At 37.9% G+C, this 12,785-nt stretch overlaps 1 protein-coding gene across 1 annotated transcript in view; it reads right to left on the reverse strand.

Moving 5' to 3' along the window:
• The window catches only part of si (sucrase-isomaltase), an 82,449-nt gene extending 70,078 nt beyond the window's left edge, over positions 1–12,371 (reverse strand). The window contains exons 1-5 of the mRNA XM_063004399.1: positions 12,251–12,371; positions 5,126–5,205; positions 4,528–4,648; positions 3,406–3,515; positions 2,224–2,375 (exon numbers count right to left, since the gene is read on the reverse strand). Coding sequence (XP_062860469.1) covers positions 2,224–2,375; positions 3,406–3,515; positions 4,528–4,648; positions 5,126–5,205; positions 12,251–12,371 — 584 coding nt within the window. The remainder of the gene's footprint in view (positions 1–2,223; positions 2,376–3,405; positions 3,516–4,527; positions 4,649–5,125; positions 5,206–12,250) is intronic.
• Between the last annotated feature and the right edge of the window lie 414 nt (positions 12,372–12,785).

Consider the following 12,785-nt stretch of genomic DNA (forward strand, 5'->3'; position numbering starts at 1 on the left):
CGATTTCTCTGCAAGACTGCAAGGGAAGTCTAAAATGTCAAAAATGAAATGGTCAAATATGTACAGTTGTGTTAACATTTCATTGACTACAAATGCGTTAGAACACGTTCATCTCGAAGACGAGTTCGTTCAGAATCAGCTACTTATCACAAATCCACTGACTCGAACTTCTCATACATTCCCGGAGCATCAGTGCATTTGCCCGCAGAAGCTGAGCGTCTATTCACTTCAATGGGACTGCATGGAAGGTTTTTTTTTCATTGCTTCGAAACTCGCCGGTCATTGGATAAATGCCACGTTTTTGTCCCGCCCCCGGACGCTGAGCGTCTCTGGGGGTGAATGGAGCTGTGGGCGGGCCTGGACGCGGAGCTTCTGCAAGATGATTGGAGGATCAGTCGAAAGGCTGAATCCCGTTTTGATTGACAGCTATTCAAACTCAAACTCAAAGAAGCTTTATTGGCACGACAAATAAGGACATTCGTATTGCCAAAGCAATACACTTAATGACTGGGAGCTTCAGTCCCATCGCGGAGTGAAGTCGAAAGACAAACTGCAACCCATTTCAGGCCATTTTCTTGAAAAGGAACGGAGGGCAGAATTTATGATCAAATAAATTAACAAATGTTATGATGTAAGCCGACAATGAGCTTCCCCTCTTTGAAAGACCAGCAGCCGCCACTGATATATATATAAATATATATATATATATATATATATATATATATATATATATATATATATATACTGTAACGTTGGGCCAAACTGACTCGGCCTATTTAAAACTATATGGTCAAGCAACTTTTTACAAGAATCTATAAGAGCTTTTGTGCTGTTAGATTTCACTGACTCATCTTAGTTCCATAAATGCAGTTCATTTTATAACTTGCAGTAAAATACACCAAAAAGTGGTGGCTCATAAATGTAGACTTTAAACCCGACTGTATTAAGAGCACTTGTGTAATAGGTGCCATAATCATCAGCACTGATTAAAGCCGTACAGTTTAATAAGGAAGGCAGTGTTCCTGCGTAATTAGAACCATGTACCGTTGTTATTGCAATCGACATGACTGGTAAAGACAGAGAAAACCATGATCGCTGAGAACTGCCGATGGAAAATAATGTTTTACAGCACACGCGATCGTTACTGCATTAATGGAGTTTACAGAAGCTTATTAATAATTATGTTTTAATTGTTTTGGATCGACTGTGAAAGCAGTGACTGCTCTGATGTATGAAGAAGTGAATAAAGAAGTGTATTAATGACACGAGTGTAATCATCGTGTCTGTCAGCCTGCTGATAACTGACATGCTGCAACCAAACTACAGCGATATTTTAAAACGATGAATATTGGTTAAACATTTAAACTTAACACTGACATTAATATCTGATATTAATGTTAGCTATTATTATTATTATTATTATTATTACTATTATTATTATTATTATTATTATTGTTGTCATTATTAATTATTATTATTATTATTATTATTATTGATTAGCTGATGTTTTGCTATTACAGTATTATTATTATTATTTTTATTATTATAATCATTGTTATTATTATTATTATTATTATTATTACTAGTCATTGTTTTGCTATTATTATTATTATATTTTTATTAGTCGTTGTTTTGCTATTATTATTTTTATTATTATTATTATTATTGTTGTTGTTATTATTAATTATTATTATTATTATTATTATTATTATTGATTAGCTGATGTTTTGCTATTACAGTATTATTATTATTTTTTTTTTTATTATTATCATTGTTATTATTATTATTATTATTATTATTATTATTACTAGTTGTTGTTTTGCTATTATTATTATTATTATATTTTTTATTAGTCGTTGTTTTGCTATTATTATTATTATTATTATTATTATTATTATTATTATTATTATTATTATTATTATTATTATTATTATTATTATTGAAAGGTGTTGTTAAGCAAAAACAACAATAACATAAAACACCAATAACACATAAAGCACAGTAGCACAGCTGGTCAAATGGGTGGCTCATAACATCATGGACCTTGAGGACCTGGGTTCAGATCTGCCTTAATTTACTCTGTTGGTTAGTGTGAGTTGGCTAATAAGGAGTGGCGCCCTTTGGTGCATTTCCGCCTCGTGGCTGCCCTCAGAATACATGTTTAGTGAATTTGGTTTATTTATTTCTGGTTACAATATTATAACATTATAATAACGGACTTACAGGACTTTTTTGTTGGAGGCTCGCTGAACTCTGAGTCCGAAAGGATTCTTAAGGAGTGTAAACTCGTAGTTGAGCGGTCCATTGATAGAGCTGGTCAGAGACTTGACATGATCATGAGGAACTTCAAACCGGGCTTTGTTAGCATCAGTGATCTGCAGGACAAACAATAAAATATAACTAACTGAATGATAATATGAATAAACGTATCACTGCAGTTGTTTCTATTCAAATGAAGAAAATATCTGTGTTTGTTCATAAACTGTGTATATTTAAGCAATAGAACACGAGAGGGAGTGTGTTATCGCGAATAACATCACGGCTGTGATTTGGTCGCAGACACGAGCCGAAGGCGAGTGCCGTAGATCATCACAGCCATGATGTTATTCGCGATAACACACGACCTCAAGTGTTCTATTGCTTTTATACAACAGTTTTTACAAAATAAAGAAAGAAAATAAATCAAAGAAGCCCTGAATTTCATATTAAATATGCTTTAATATTGACAATACCTTCCGCCAAAAAGTAGTTCCACAACGAATATAAAGTTTAACACTACAAAGCAGACATCCCATGTTGCAAAAACTCATTTCAGGGAGGTAAGAACAACAAGAAGAAAAAGTCAAGAATTGCCGAAGAGAAAAAAAAGAAACAAAAAACCTCTCACACACACCAAAGGATATAGGTGAGAACAGAACTCTTAGGAGCTGCTAACTGGGCTATTAAGCTAACTGTTCGCGTTACAAACACATTAATGTTTCCTACATAGTGCACTAGATTGTGTATCGGATAACGCATTCATGTTCACTACATAGTGCACTAGACAATATATTAGACAATTGGCTATGTTCCCTACACAGTGCACTAGATTGTATATCAGATAACGGATTTAAAACGCGATCGGGAAAAAAAGGCTGTGTCGCCTGCGTGCGCGTTTGTGTGCATGAAGCTTGTCGTTACTGGCAACGTGTCAGCGGAGTAATACCATTGTGGTGTGAAAAGGCCGTGCTGTTATCACGGATATCAGCAAAGTTAGAACGCTTCTCAACCAATCAGATTGTAAGGTCGGAACTCACTGTTGTATAAAACTCTAGAAATCATTCTTATATACAGTATTTCTCCTTTCCTGACAAAAATAAGAATAAATGTGTCTGAAAGGTCTGTCAATATCAGTGAATACAGAACCTTAAATCGGAGACGATTCTCTGTCTGCATTTCAGCGATGACTGACAGTTCGATAATATCACCACCAAACAGAGAGGGGGAATCTTTTCTCCTCAGTTTGGCCTCCCGCTCTGAAAAATATTAAGATTTGTTTTTCCATAAACTTCTCACAGGAAAGCTGTAAATTGGCTGCAGGTTCATAATCTGTATACCAGTAGTGATCAGTACAATGTAAATCACATTAAGTAAATTATTATTATTATTATTATTATTATTATTATTATTATTAATAATAATAATAATAATAATAATAATAATAATTAATTTATTTATTCATTTATTTATTTAATTAATTATTTTAAATTTATTTATACTGTATATTATTTACCGGCACCAATGTACCATCATTTTTATTTATTTGTTTATTTATTTATTTACTTATTTATTTATTACAATGTAAATCACATTAAGTACATTATTATTATTAATATTATTATTATTATTATTATTGTTGTTGTTGTTGTTGTTGTTATTTATTTATTTATTTATTATTTACTGGCACCAATCTACCAGCATTTTTATTTTGTTTATTTATTTATTTATTTTATCTAATTATTATAAAATGTATCATATTATGACATTTTAATAAAAATAAATTAAAATATTTAAATAAAACCCTAATTTTATTATTATATTTATTTTTGTGCAATGTAAAAAAATATTATTTACTTATTGTTATTTACCGCTAAGCAGTTGATATAAATAAAAATAATAAAACAGAAATAAATTAATTAATTAATTATTTACTGCATTTGCAGATGATTTAATTATTTATTTATTATTATTATTTTTCATAATTCTTGTGCAAATACCTGTATATTAACAGTAAGATTAGATCAGTAGATCTAACATTACATCATTTTTAATTTTTCATCATTTTTTTAAGCAATTTGTTTCTTGAATTTATAATGAATATAGAATATACAGTTATAGAATATACAGTCTTTTCCAGTTAGCTGGCCAGTGTCACTATAGCAGTGGCTTTATCATCACTGGGATTTATTCCCATAACATTCTCATATACTCTCAATCACACTGATCCACAATGACTAAACACCCCACTGATACAGGACGTAAACTCACTGGTGTTGCTGGGCTGATTCTCACTAATGACATCATAGCCGTGATTGGTGGAGAAATAACACCAGGGAACGTTGGTCTCATCTAAAGGACTCCAGCAACAGCCGCGAGCTTGACATTTTTGCTGAGAGCACAAAAAAAAAAGAATTATATAATATTTATATCAATAAATATATATTTTTTAAAAGATAATGCAAAATAAAAAAGCTGTCCAAGGTTTCATTGTCATTATTTTTATCATAATTATTAAAATAAAGGAAAAATAAAAATAAAAACAAACACTAAAATACATTTTCTATTTGCATAAAATTATTTGTATAAGAAAATATACAAAATATATTTAATTCAATGCAAATTATATTTTCAAATTTGTTTTTTTCCAAATGTAAGTTCTATAACAGCCTGATTTATGGAGCGCTGCAGAAATGGTTGTCCATCCAACAGGTTTTCTCATCTCTGCACAGAAGCTCTTTGAGAGTGACCCATTGGGTTCTTTCTTAACTTCCTGACAAGAGCTCTTTTTGCCTGGAGTCTGAATTGACACAGCAAAGAGTGTGAACACTTTCCAAATCCATTATACATATAAAAACGAATAATTTACCTTTGAAGCACCTGCATCTGGGAAGCAGTCGACTCTTTCTGCCATTGGGATGTTTGGGCATACTGGTACAAAGTCTGGCACTGTTGGACATGAAACAACAAAATGAGTAATACAGCAACATTTAATTGTAATTACAGTGAGTTATTTTTTTTGAAGAAAGATCTAGTCAAATGGAAAGTACACACTGTTCCTCTTATCGCAATGTTACATTAATTGATTTCATTGATTTATAATTATTATATTTTAAATGATTATTGTTATTACTATTTTTTATTTATTAATTTTTTTTATTTAATTTTTTTTTTCATTTGGACATGAGCTTTTTGTAATCATATTTAACATTAACAGGACTGGCCAGTTGTAGGCACGTACCTGAAAGTATTAAAAAAGGAACCCAATTTACAGGATGCCTGGGGTGACCAAAACAAAATAAAATGCAATAAAAGAAAGGCACAACACACCCGAAGCCCACAGTGGAGAAAGCAGATAGAAAAGGAAAAGAGTTAGAATGTAAACTGATTGTCACATTGATGCTCAACCCACAAGCCTGTGACAACCAATGTCTCAGCAAATAGAAAACATCTAGAACAAACCATAGGCAGCAATAAAATAAACAGGACAGCCACTCCACCAATTGGTGCAGCCATACTGGGCATAGCTAAAATGTAAGGGCTCACTCTGGAAAAATGCAGTGACAACAGCTGAGTTCCCATTAAAATACACAAAAAGTGCCAGCATCTGTGCCAATAAAAAACCGGAGCGTATTGAGTCCGGCATCGCAGCTTCTTAAGAAAAGCAGGTTACCAGCAACTCTGTAAGGAAGAACCTGTTATTAAATAGAATGACCTCTGGCTGGAATGAACTAATGCTCAGTGGAGAGTCAATCATCTGCACCTACATGCCCCTTGCCGGCTTTAATGGTATGGCAGATATGCATGGTTCTGTAAATCGTGCCCCCTGCCAATCTCCACAGCAGGTGGACCTGTTACATTTAACAGTTAAACAAGGCCACGAACCAAACACAGTTCAATTTTATACGCCAATCTATGACATCTAAAGTCACGACTGAAATAAAAGCAGCATGTGAAGTGTAATGTGAATCCGAGTACACATTAGAGACACTGTGTAGCACATTGATGTGACTTGAGATGCAGCAGGTAAATCACTTGCATGTGCTGTGTAAACAATGTCATTTGTTCAAAAGCTTGAATGCCATTTGATTAATCCAATCATCAAAAGCTCATGAATTTTAGTCCACGTTGCAGTATCTCATTCAGCCACATGTATATCACCTCATGTAACTGGCTGCTGAACCCCTGATTTAAGGACACGTTCTCAACTGGTCTTTCTGAAAACCTAGTGAGCTGCCTTGCTGCCTAATGCTACCTGATCAGCTGCCTCAGTAAATATAAAAATAATAATAATAATAGGCAGATTATTTAGATGCACTACTTATACAGAGATTGTGGTGATTACGTCACCACAGTTTTAGCTTACTAAGCTAACACAGATAGCCTCAGGACATTCAAACCAAGAGCTGAGGCAGGACAACCCGCTAGAATGCCAGCTAACGTCTCCCTCTGTGGTTAAACTGTCCCTGACAAGCCTGAATGTGCAAATAAATGACACTTGTGCACCTTTATACAAATTAAAAATCATTAAGAATCTTTTGTAAGAAAAGTTGTGCCGCACTGAATGCTGGGATTGCCTTCACGGCTAAGGAAGCATTGAATGCTCAGATTATCGAATTATCACTTATAATTAGCATACCTCAGTAGGAGCATTTTAAGGTATCTAGGAATTTAGTCATGCTTTGTTCTCAGGAGTGTAAGATCATGAGGTTTTCAGACCCTAGATGTTGCACTAGATGTTGGGTGGGGCAGTTTCATTTGTGTAAATTCTCTGATCTTGTTTCTCCAGGGCAAATCTAAAGAAGCAAATCTCAAACATCAAGCTTGAACTACAGGTATTTTTAATGTGATTAATCACTGTTTGTCAGTGCCCAGCTATGTGCCAGCTGTGAATCAGAACCAAGTGTTTTAGCCATCTGGCTAAACTGATATTTATCTTGCGTAATATTTGAATTTTATGAGTGAATAACATACACCAATCAGGAATAACATTATGACCACCTTCCTAATATTGTGTTGGCCCCCCTTTTGCTGCCAAAACAGCCCTACAACTGTGATGCACTGTGTATTCTGACACCTTTCTATCAGAACCAGCATTAACTTCTTCAGCAATTTGAGCTACAGTAGCTCGTCTGTTGGATCGGACCAGGTGGGCCAGCCTTCGCTCCCCACGTGCAACAATGAGACTTGGCCGCCCATGACCCTGTCGCCTGTTTACCACTGTTCCTTCCTTGGGCCAATTTTGATAGATACTGACCACTGCAGACCGGGAACACCCCACAAGAGCTGCAGTTTTGGAGATGCTCTGACCCAGTCGTCTAGCCATCACAATTCGGCCCTTGTCAAACTCACTCAAATCCTCACACTCGTCCATTTTTCCTGCTTCTAAGATCAACTTTGAAGATAAAATGTTCACCTGCTGCCTAATATATCCCACCAACTAACAAGAGATAATCAGTGTTATTCACTTCACCTGTCAGTGGTCATAATGTTATGCCTAGTCGGTGTATATAAAGTGAAAATGTAAATCTGTACATTCATAGTGACTGTAGGGCAGAAATGTGTGTGCAGGTTTAGCCAGCAGTGAGCTGGACCGGCGTCTCTGCTTTAAATAATAATTAAGAATGGCAGCTGTCATAGCTCGCTCGTCTGATTCTGGCATTCTGATGCCCGTATGCACGTGTTGGCCAGGGAATGTTTGTATGCCAGGGGATTACACTGCTGCTTGGTGACCTGCATCACTTAGTGTCCTTGATAATGGGCAGACTGGGCAGCATGTTCATGCTATCATTAAGTGCCAGGCATCTACTGTTTAATCACAAGCAGCTTGTTTGTGTTTGAGGAGAGGCTTGACTTTCATTGGTACATATACACTAAGATATACGTATATATATATATATATAAATATATATATATATATATATATTTACTGTATATATATATATATATATACAGTGTATCACAAAAGTGAGTACACCCCTCACATTTCTGCAGATATTTAAGTATATCTTTTCATGGGACAACACTGACAAAATGACACTTTGACACAATGAAAAGTAGTCTGTGTGCAGCTTATATAACAGTGTAAATTTATTCTTCCCTCAAAATAACTCAATATACAGCCATTAATGTCTAAACCACCAGCAACAAAAGTGAGTACACCCCTTAGTGAAAGTTCCTGAAGTGTCAATATTTTGTGTGGCCACCATTATTTCCCAGAACTGCCTTAACTCTGCTGGGCATGGAGTTTACCAGAGCTTCACAGGTTGCCACTGGAATGCTTTTCCACTCCTCCATGACGACATCACGGAGCTGGCGGATATTCGAGACTTTGCACTCCTCCACCTTCCGCTTGAGGATGCCCCAAAGATGTTCTATTGGGTTTAGGTCTGGAGACATGCTTGGCCAGTCCATCACCTTTACCCTCAGCCTCTTCAATAAAGCAGTGGTCGTCTTAGAGGTGTGTTTGGGGTCATTATCATGCTGGAACACTGCCCTGCGACCCAGTTTCCGGAGGGAGGGGATCATGCTCTGCTTCAGTATTTCACAGTACATATTGGAGTTCATGTGTCCCTCAATGAAATGTAACTCCCCAACACCTGCTGCACTCATGCAGCTCCAGACCATGGCATTCCAACCACCATGCTTGACTGTAGGCATGACACACTTATCTTTGTACTCCTCACCTGATTGCCACCACACATGCTTGAGACCATCTGGACCAAACAAATTAATCTTGGTCTCATCAGACCATAGGACATGGTTCCAGTAATCCATGTCCTTTGTTGACATGTCTTCAGCAAACTGTTTGCGGGCTTTCTTGTGTAGAGACTTCAGAAGAGGCTTCCTTCTGGGGTGACAGCCATGCAGACCAATTTGATGTAGTGTGCGGCGTATGGTCTGAGCACTGACAGGCTGACCCCCCACCTTTTCAATCTCTGCAGCAATGCTGACAGCACTCCTGCGCCTATCTTTCAAAGACAGCAGTTGGATGTGACGCTGAGCACGTGCACTCAGCTTCTTTGGACGACCAACGCGAGGTCTGTTCTGAGTGGACCCTGCTCTTTTAAAATGCTGGATGATCTTGGCCACTGTGCTGCAGCTCAGTTTCAGGGTGTTGGCAATCTTCTTGTAGCCTTGGCCATCTTCATGTAGCGCAACAATTCGTCTTTTAAGATCCTCAGAGAGTTCTTTGCCATGAGGTGCCATGTTGGAACTTTCAGTGACCAGTATGAGAGAGTGTGAGAGCTGTACTACTAAATTGAACACACCTGCTCCCTATGCACACCTGAGACCTAGTAACACTAACAAATCACATGACATTTTGGAGGGAAAATGACAAGCAGTGCTCAATTTGGACATTTAGGGGTGTAGTCTCTTAGGGGTGTACTCACTTTTGTTGCCGGTGGTTTAGACATTAATGACTGTATATTGAGTTATTTTGAGGGAAGAATAAATTTACACTGTTATATAAGCTGCACACAGACTACTTTTCATTGTGTCAAAGTGTCATTTTGTCAGTGTTGTCCCATGAAAAGATATACTTAAATATCTGCAGAAATGTGAGGGGTGTACTCACTTTTGTGATACACTGTATATATATATATACAGTGTATCACAAAAGTGAGTACACCCCTCACATTTCTGCAGATATTTAAGTATATCTTTTCATGGGTCATGTGATTTGTTAGTACACCCCTAAGAGACTACACCCCTAAATGTCCAAATTGAGCACTGCTTGTCATTTTCCCTCCAAAATGTCATGTGATTTGTTAGTGTTACTAGGTCTCAGGTGTGCATAGGGAGCAGGTGTGTTCAATTTAGTAGTACAGCTCTCACACTCTCTCATACTGGTCACTGAAAGTTCCAACATGGCACCTCATGGCAAAGAACTCTCTGAGGATCTTAAAAGACGAGTTGTTGCGCTACATGAAGATGGCTAAGGCTACAAGAAGATTGCCAACACCCTGAAACTGAGCTGCAGCACAGTGGCCAAGATCATCCAGCGTTTTAAAAGAGCAGGGTCCACTCAGAACAGACCTCGCGTTGGTCGTCCAAAGAAGCTGAGTGCACGTGCTCAGCGTCACATCCAACTGCTGTCTTTGAAAGATAGGCGCAGGAGTGCTGTCAGCATTGCTGCAGAGATTGAAAAGGTGGGGGCTCAGCCTGTCAGTGCTCAGACCATACGCCGCACACTACATCAAATTGGTCTGCATGGCTGTCACCCCAGAAGGAAGCCTCTTCTGAAGTCTCTACACAAGAAAGCCCGCAAACAGTTTGCTGAAGACATGTCAACAAAGGACATGGATTACTGGAACCATGTCCTATGGTCTGATGAGACCAAGATTAATTTGTTTGGTTCAGATGGTCTCAAGCATGTGTGGCGGCAATCAGGTGAGGAGTACAAAGATAAGTGTGTCATGCCTACAGTCAAGCATGGTGGTGGGAATGCCATGGTCTTGGGCTGCATGAGTGCAGCAGGTGTTGGGGAGTTACATTTCATTGAGGGACACATGAACTCCAATATGTACTGTGAAATACTGAAGCAGAGCATGATCCCCTCCCTCCGGAAACTGGGTCGCAGGGCAGTGTTCCAGCATGATAATGACCCCAAACACACCTCTAAGACGACCACTGCTTAATTGAAGAGGCTGAGGGTAAAGGTGATGGAATGGCCAAGCATGTCTCCAGTCCTAAACCCAATAGAACATCTTTGGGGCATCCTCAAGCGGAAGGTGGAGGAGCGCAAAGTCTCGAATATCCGCCAGCTCTGTGATGTCGTCATGGAGGAGTGGAAAAGCATTCCAGTGGCAACCTGTGAAGCTCTGGTAAACTCCATGCCCAGGAGAGTTAAGGCAGTTCTGGGAAATAATGGTGGCCACACAAAATATTGACACTTCAGGAACTTTCACTAAGGGGTGTACTCACTTTTGTTGCCGGTGGTTTAGACATTAATGGCTGTATATTGAGTTATTTTGAGGGAAGAATAAATTTACACTGTTATATAAGCTGCACACAGACTACTTTTCAATGTGTCAAAGTGTCATTTTGTCAGTGTTGTCCCATTAAAAGATATACTTAAATATCTGCAGAAATGTGAGGGGTGTACTCACTTTTGTGATACACTGTATATATACACACACACAACGATTTAAAACCAGAACAACTTTGTAGTTCTACAATTACTGACTGTAGTCCATCTGTTTCTCTGCATGCTTTGTTAGCCCCCTTTCATGCTGTTCTTCAATGGTCAGAACTCTCCCAGGACCACCACAGAGCAGGTATTTTTTAGGTGGTGGATCATTCTCAGCACTGCAGTGACACTGACATGGTGGTGGTGTGTTAGTGTGTGTTGTGCTGGTATTAATGAATAAGACACAGCAATGCTGATGGAGTTTTTAAACACCTCTTTGTCACTGCTGGACTGAGAATAGTCCACCAACCAAAAATATCCGGGCAACAGCGCCCCTTAGGCAGTGTCCTGTGACCAATGATGAAGGTCTAGAAGATGACCAACTCAAACAGCAGCAATAGATGAGCGATCGTCTCTGACTTTACATCTACAAGGTGGACCAACTAGGTGGGAGTGTCTAATAGAGTGGACAGTGAGTGGACACGATATTTAAAAACTCCAGCTGCGCTGCTGTGTCTGATCCACTCATACCAGCACAACACACACTAACACACCACCACCATGTCAGTGTCACTGCAGTGCTGAGAATGATCCAGCACCTAAATAATACCTGCACTGTGGTGGTCCTGTGGGGGTCTTGACCATTGAAGAACAGGGTGAAAGCAGGCTAAAAGAGTGCACTGACCTCCCAGTGTACCTCCAAATAACACTAGGCAATCATGTCTGTGTTTACTGCTGCGCCACCCTAAGCGCCTAAAACTTTCATACAATTAAACTAAAATAAAGAAGACCTAAATGACCTAAATGTTTAACGTTAATAAAATTATAATAAGAAACCCAGCGACGATCGTCATCACTCACGTGTTTTTTCCTTTGAGGTTCCCGTGGCAACCAGTGCAATCAGCGCTATAGCAACAGCCCCAATCAGCACAAACATCACCATTAGGGTTATCTCCAACCCTGAGAACTTCCTCTTCCCCATCTGTCACACACACACACACACACACAGATGTATTAGTGTGATAGTGTAGAAAACAAACATTATAAACCTGACACAGTGGTGGTTTAGAGGTTAACACGCTGGACTATTGAGCCCTTAATTCCTTGGCGTGTTCTTTGTCTCAGTTCGAAGTTGCTTATGTAAAAGTGTCTGTCTGATGCATTTATGCAATATAAATGAAACTTCCTAAAAATATGGTGGCGGTGGCATCCTGTTTTGGAGATGCTTGTCAGCAGCCAGGATTGATAAAAAAATAAAAAAATAATTAAATAACTAAATAAATAAATACTTGATGATGATGATGATAATAATAATAATAATAATAATAATAATAATAATAATAAAGGCTTGAAAAATAATTAAATAAGCATGTTGTTAATCTGAATTAAAAAAGAA

The sequence above is a fragment of the Trichomycterus rosablanca genome, chromosome 11 (genome assembly GCF_030014385.1).
Source record: "Trichomycterus rosablanca isolate fTriRos1 chromosome 11, fTriRos1.hap1, whole genome shotgun sequence".
Lineage (NCBI taxonomy): Eukaryota > Metazoa > Chordata > Actinopteri > Siluriformes > Trichomycteridae > Trichomycterus > Trichomycterus rosablanca.